This window comes from Ascaphus truei, chromosome 3 (genome assembly GCF_040206685.1).
Source record: "Ascaphus truei isolate aAscTru1 chromosome 3, aAscTru1.hap1, whole genome shotgun sequence".
Classification (NCBI taxonomy): Eukaryota; Metazoa; Chordata; class Amphibia; order Anura; family Ascaphidae; genus Ascaphus; species Ascaphus truei.
Window position 1 is genome coordinate 1,130,658 of NC_134485.1, and position 6,839 is coordinate 1,137,496.

Below are 6,839 nucleotides of genomic sequence, written 5' to 3' on the forward strand. Positions count from 1 at the left end.
TCCTGTCTCCGCCCCTCTCCCTTCCCCCTTGCTCCTGTCTCCGCCCCTCTCCCTTCCCCCTTGCTCCTGTCTCCGCCCCTCTCCCTTGCTCCTGTCTCCGCCCCTCTGCCTTCCCCCTTGCTCCTGTCTCCGCCCCTCTGTCTTCCCCCTTGCTCTAGTCTCCGCCCCTCTCCCTTCCCCCTTGCTCCTGTCTCCGCCCCTCTCCCTTCCCCCTTGCTCCTGTCTCCGCCCCTCTCCCTTGCTCCTGTCTCCGCCCCTCTGTCTTCCCCCTTGCTCCTGTCTCCGCCCCTCTGTCTTCCCCCTTGCTCTAGTCTCCGCCCCTCTCCCTTCCCCCTTGCTCCTGTCTCCGCCCCTCTGCCTTCCCCCTTGCTCCTGTCTCCGCCCCTCTCCCTTCCCCCTTGCTCCTGTCTCCGCCCCTCTGTCTTCCCCCTTGCTCCTGTCTCCGCCCCTCTGCCTTCCCCCTTGCTCCTGTCTCCGCCCCTCTGCCTTCCCCCTTGCTCCTGTCTCCGCCCCTCTGCCTTCCCCCTTGCTCCTGTCCCCGCCCCTCTCCCTTCCCCCTTGCTCTTGTCACCGCCCCTCTCCCTTCCCCCTAGCTCTTGTCTCCGCCTCTCTGCCTTCCCCCGTGCTCTAGTCTCCGCCCCTCTGCCTTCCCCCTTGCTCCTGTCTCCGCCCCTCTGCCTTCCCCCATGCTCCTGTCTCCGCCCCTCTGCCTTCCCCCTTGCTCCTGTCTCCGCCCCTCTCCCTTCCCCCATGCTCCTGTCTCCGCCCCTCTCCCTTCCCCCTTGCTCTTGTCTCCGCCCCTCTGCCTTCCCCCTTGCTCTTGCCTTTCATGGAGTGAGACTGAGTGAGAGACTGAGTGAGTGAGACTGCCTTCCACGAAGTGAGACTGATTGAGTGAGACTGATTTTTACGTAGAGAGACTAAGTGAGGCTTTTCACAGAGTGAGACTGAGTGAGACTGCCTTCCACTGAGTGATACTTATTTCTAATTGTGTTAGACTGCCTTCCACAGAGTGAGACTGAGTGAGACTGCTTTCCACAGAGTGAGACTGAGTGAGTGAGACTGCCTTCCACAGAGTGAGACTGCCTTCCACAGAATGAGACTGAGTGAGTGAGACTGCCTTCCACAGAGAGACTGAGTGAGTGAGACTGCTTTCTACAGTGAGATTGAGTGATTGAAACTGCCTTACAGAGAGTGACACTAAGTGAGTGAGACTGTCTTACACAGTGAGTAAAACTGGGTGAGTGAAACTGAGTGAGTGAGATTTAATTCCTTAGAGATAGGCTGTCTTACAGTGAGACTGATTTCTACACTGTGAGTGAGACTGCCTTACACCGAGTGAGACTCAGTGAGTGAGACTGCTTTCTACAGAGTGTGAGTGAGACTAACTTACATAGTCAGGCTGGGTGAGTGGGACTTACACAGAGTGAAATTGAGTGAGTGAGACTGAGTGAGACTGCTTTCTACAGAGTGTAGAAAGAAGACTCGCTCTCACTCAGTGAGACTGGTTGAGTGAGACTGGGTGAGTGAGGGAGACAGGGTGAGGGAGACTGCCTAGTAATAAGTAATGTACTGTATGGGCTCCAGTTTAGTGACACAGGCTGGCTCTCTTCCAACAAATAGCACTCCCATTTTGCAGCTGAGACCTGCTTTGCTCTGTGTCTCTGCCGCTGTATTTCAGTGTGCTCACCACGACTCTCTGGGGCCCTTATTCAGCACGTGTGAAGCTTTCCCTAAGCTGGAGCAGACTTTAGTCCCACTCATGTAACGGAGCGCACCCCTCCTCCTGCGCTGGGAAGCCGCTTCCCAGCATGTTACACAGGGCGCCCAACATTCAGCTGCCTACGTCTCTCTCTGCCATCAGGGGGCTGGTACTTCCGCGCGGACAGCAGCAAGGATGGGTGGCACGCCTGGCCCCTCAGCCATTCCTGGAGGAACCTGCAGGGAGAGGTGGACGCGGCCTTCAGTTGGGAAAACAAGATGTACTTTATCCAGGTGTGCGGCCTCTCACCCCAACAGCCAGGGGGACTTGGCAGAGAGGGATCCCGGAGGGGGTGTGGGGGGGTCGTAATGTGGGCTAATTCTGGGGCTATATTTTAGACCTCCCAGTGGGACAGGTGTGAGGGGGTCAGGCAGGTATCAAGCTGGGAGAGGAGGCAGAGAGAGGGGGACAGGTTACATGGGGTGAGCTGGGAGGGGGGACAGGTTACATGGGGTGAGCTGGGAGAGGGGGGACAGGTTACATGGAGCGAGCTGGGAGAGGAGGCAGAGAGAGGGGGACAGGTTACATGGGGTGAGCTGCGAGGGGAGGCAGAGAGGGGGGACAGGTTACATGGGGTGAGCTGGCAGAGGAGGCAGAGAGGGGGGACAGGTTACATGGGGTGAGCTGGGAGAGGGGGCAGAGAGGGGGGACAGGTTACATGGGGTGAGCTGGGAGAGGGGGCAGAGAGGGGGGACAGGTTACATGGGGTGAGCTGCGAGGGGAGGCAGAGAGGAGGGGACAGGTTACATGGGGTGAGCTGGGAGAGGAGGCAGAGAGGGGGGGACAGGTTACATGGGGTGAGCTGGGAGAGGGGGCAGAGAGGGGGGACAGGTTACATGGGGTGAGCTGCGAGGGGAGGCAGAGAGGGGGGGGACAGGTTACATGGGGTGAGCTGGGAGAGGAGGCAGAGAGGGGGGGACAGGTTACATGGGGTGAGCTGGGAGAGGGCAGAGAGGGGGGACAGGTTACATGGGGTGAGCTGCGAGGGGAGGCCGAGAGGGGGGGACAGGTTACATGGGGTGAGCTGGGAGAGGGGGCAGAGAGGGGGGACAGGTTACATGGGGTGAGCTGCGAGGGGAGGCAGAGAGGAGGGGACAGGTTACATGGGGTGAGCTGGGAGAGGAGGCAGAGAGGGGGGGACAGGTTACATGGGGTGAGCTGGGAGAGGGGGCAGAGAGGGGGGACAGGTTACATGGGGTGAGCTGCGAGGGGAGGCAGAGAGGGGGGGACAGGTTACATGGGGTGAGCTGGGAGAGGGGGCAGAGAGGGGGGACAGGTTACATGGGGTGAGCTGGGAGAGGAGGCAGAGAGGGGGGGGCAGGTTACATGGGGTGAGCTGGGAGAGGAGGCAGAGAGGGGGGGCAGGTTACATGGGGTGAGCTGGGAGGGGAGGCAGAGAGGGGGGACAAGTTACATGGGGTGAGCTGGGAGAGGAGGCAGAGAGAGGGGGGACAGGTTACATGGGGTGAGCTGGGAGAGGGGGCAGAGAGAGGGGGACAGGTTACAGGGGGTGAGCTGGGAGAGGAGGCAGAGAGGGGGGACAGGTTACATGGGTTGAGCTGGGAGAGGAGGCAGAGAGGGGGGACAGGTTACATGGGTTGAGCTGGGAGAGGAGGCAGAGAGGGGGGACAGGTTACATGGGGTGAGCTGGGAGGGGAGGCAGAGAGGGGGGACAGGTTACATGGGTTGAGCTGGGAGAGGGGGCAGAGAGAGGGGGACAGGTTACATGGGTTGAGCTGGGAGAGGGGGCAGAGAGGGGGGACAGGTTACATGGGGTGAGCTGGGAGAGGAGGCAGAGAGAAGGGGGACAGGTTACATGGGATGAGCTGGGAGAGGGGGCAGAGAGGGGGACAGGTTACATGGGGTGAGCTGGGAGGGGAGGCAGAGAGGGGGGACAGGTTACATGGGGCGAGCTGGGAGAGGAGGCAGAGAGAGGGGGACAGGTTACATGGGTTGAGCTGGGAGAGGGGGCAGAGAGGGGGGACAGGTTACATGGGGTGAGCTGGGAGAGGAGGCAGATAGGGGGGACAGGTTACATGGGGCGAGCTGGGAGAGGAGGCAGAGAGAGGGGGACAGGTTACATGGGGTGAGCTGGGAGAGGAGGCAGAGAGAGGGGGACAGGTTACATGGGGTGAGATGGGAGAGGAGGCAGAGAGAGGGGGACAGGTTACATGGGGTGAGCTGGGAGGGGAGGCAGAGAGGGGGACAGGTTACATGGGGTGAGCTGGAAGAGGAGGCAGAGGGGGGACAGGTTACATGGGGTGAGCTGGGAGGGGAGACAGAGAGAGGGGGACAGGTTACATGGGGTGAGCTGGGAGGGGAGGCAGAGAGAGGGGGATAGGTTATATGGGGTGAGCTGGGAGAGGAGGCAGAGAGAGGGGGACAGGTTACAGGGGGTTGAGCTTGGAGGGGAGGCAGAGAGGGGGGGACAGGTTACATGGGGTGAGCTGGGAGGGGAGACAGAGAGGGGGGGACAGGTTACATTGGGTGAGCTGGGAGGGGAGACAGAGAGGGGGGACAGGTTACATGGGGTGAGCTGGGAGGGGGGGGGACAGGTTACATTGGGTGAGCTGGGAGGGGAGACAGAGAGAGGGGGACAGGTTACATGGGGTGAGCTGGGAGGGGAGGCAGAGAGGGGGGGACAGGTTACATGGGGTGAGCTGGGAGGGGAGACAGAGAGGGGGGGACAGGTTACATTGGGTGAGCTGGGAGGGGAGACAGAGAGAGGGGGACAGGTTACATGGGGTGAGCTGGGAGGGGAGGCAGAGAGAGGGGGATAGGTTATATGGGGTGAGCTGGGAGAGGAGGCAGAGAGAGGGGGACAGGTTACAGGGGGTTGAGCTTGGAGGGGAGGCAGAGAGGGGGGGACAGGTTACATGGGGTGAGCTGGGAGCCGAGACAGAGAGGGGGGGACAGGTTACATTGGGTGAGCTGGGAGGGGAGACAGAGAGGGGGGACAGGTTACATGGGGTGAGCTGGGAGGGGGGGGGACAGGTTACATTGGGTGAGCTGGGAGGGGAGGCAGAGAGGGGGGCAGGTTACAGGGGGGTGAGCTGGGAGACAGGAGTGGGCAGTGTGTATATTGGCAGTAAATGAAGATTCCTGGACCCTCTCACTATCTCTCCTTCTCTCCCTCAGGATTCTCAAGTCACTATTTACCGGTCAAATCCAGCATATACCCCAGTACAGGGGTACCCCAAGCCCCTGCAGGAGGAGCTGGGGGTGACTGAGGTGGACGCTGCTTTTATCTGCCAGAGCTCCGATGTCCTTCATATTATCAAAGGTGAGTGCGCAGTGACCCACAGATACAGGTGGATATTTAACTCCGCGTGAGCGCCTTGCAGCACATATTGTACGACTGTACATCAGGCTAATACAGGCAGTCCTCATTATCCAACGCTGTGCAATGCACACCTATGTTCATGTTTACACGCCAAAACGGCTTATCCAACGCTGTGCAATGCAGACCTATGTTCATGTTTACACGCCAAAACGGCTTATCCAACGCTGTGCAATGCAGACCTATGTTCATGTTTACACGCCAAAACGGCTTATCCAACGCTCTTACTACGCTTTGTAAAGTTGTTTATGTATATAATATATATTACATAATATTATATAATATTATATTACTATACTATATGTTATATTATATATATAATACAGTATATACAGTATATAATTTATGTGTGTGCTGCATATCTTATTAGCTGCGTAAAATATTTTGTGTATTTTAGCATTAAAAATGCCTTCAGGAACGGAAGCTTTCATTTAAACAGTGTTCCTATGGGAAAACGTGTTTCGCTTTCCGACGTTTCGCTATCCAACGCCATTTTGAGTAACGCATTGTGCCGGGCACACACACACACACACACACACACCACACATCACACACCACACACACCCCCCACGCCCCCCAAGAGGTCTTGCTCTAAAGGTGGTGGCACAGCCTGAGAGGAAATGTGAGGAAGTATTTCTGCATGGAAAAGGTGGTGGATTCATAGAACAATCTCCCAGCAGAGCTGGTAAAGGATAATACAGTATGTAATGAAATGACAAAGAAAGAAAACCACGGATCAATATGCTCTGCTGTTTTACAGCAGATCAGAAAGTGGGCCAAACTGGGCCTGTAATATTGGTTACCGCAGCTCTTCTTCATGTGGTCCCATGTTCTCCATGCCACGTTCTTCCCTCCGGGTTGGGTTCCTCTCTATAACACCCGTCCTTCTTCTGTGTGCAGGTAACAAGCTGCGGTCAGTGGATCTGAAGCAGAGCCCTCGTCTACCGGGACAGGAGAGACCCATTGCTCACACTCAGGTGGATAGTGCCATGTGCAATGCTAATGGGATCTACCTCTTCCATGGACCCTCCTTCTACCTGTACAAGGATGTGGAGGAGATGGTGACGGCTGCTGAGCCCCCTGAGCCTGGGAACATAGCAGCTACGTTCCTGCAGTGCACAGAATAGGAGCTTCATCTCCTGCCCCCTCATCCATTCAATCACCCGGTCCTCTTATCATCCTTCAGTTTCCTGTCTGTCACTCTCATTCCATCAACACACACATCCTCCCATCACCAACACTTACCCACTGTCACACTCATTCCATCAGCACACACATCCTCCCATCACCAACACTTACCCACTGTCACACTCATTCCATCAGCACACACATCCTCCCATCACCAACACTTACCCACTGTCACTCTCATTCCATCAACACACACATCCTCCCATCACCAACACTTACCCACTGTCACACTCATTCCATCAGCACACACATCCACATGCACCAACACTTACCCACTGTCACACTCATTCCATCAGCACACACATCCTCCCATCACCAACACTTACCCACTGTCACACTCATTCCATCAGCACACACATCCACATGCACCAACACTTACCCACTGTCACACTCATTCCATCAGCACACACATCCTCCCATCACCAACACTTACCCACTGTCACACTCATTCCATCAGCACACACATCCTCCCATCACCAACACTTACCCACTGCCACACTCATTCCATCAGGACACACATCCACATGCACCAACACTTACCCACTGTCA

General features: G+C 57.0%; 1 protein-coding gene across 1 annotated transcript in view; it reads left to right on the forward strand.

Annotated features, from left to right (window-relative positions):
* HPX (hemopexin) overlaps window positions 1–6,547 on the forward strand; it is a 106,732-nt gene extending 100,185 nt beyond the window's left edge. The window contains exons 8-10 of the mRNA XM_075593496.1: window positions 1,865–1,995; window positions 4,901–5,045; window positions 6,003–6,547. Of these exons, the coding sequence (XP_075449611.1) occupies window positions 1,865–1,995; window positions 4,901–5,045; window positions 6,003–6,229 (503 nt within the window). The 3' untranslated portion in view covers window positions 6,230–6,547. The remainder of the gene's footprint in view (window positions 1–1,864; window positions 1,996–4,900; window positions 5,046–6,002) is intronic.
* The last annotated feature ends 292 nt before the right edge of the window (window positions 6,548–6,839 follow it).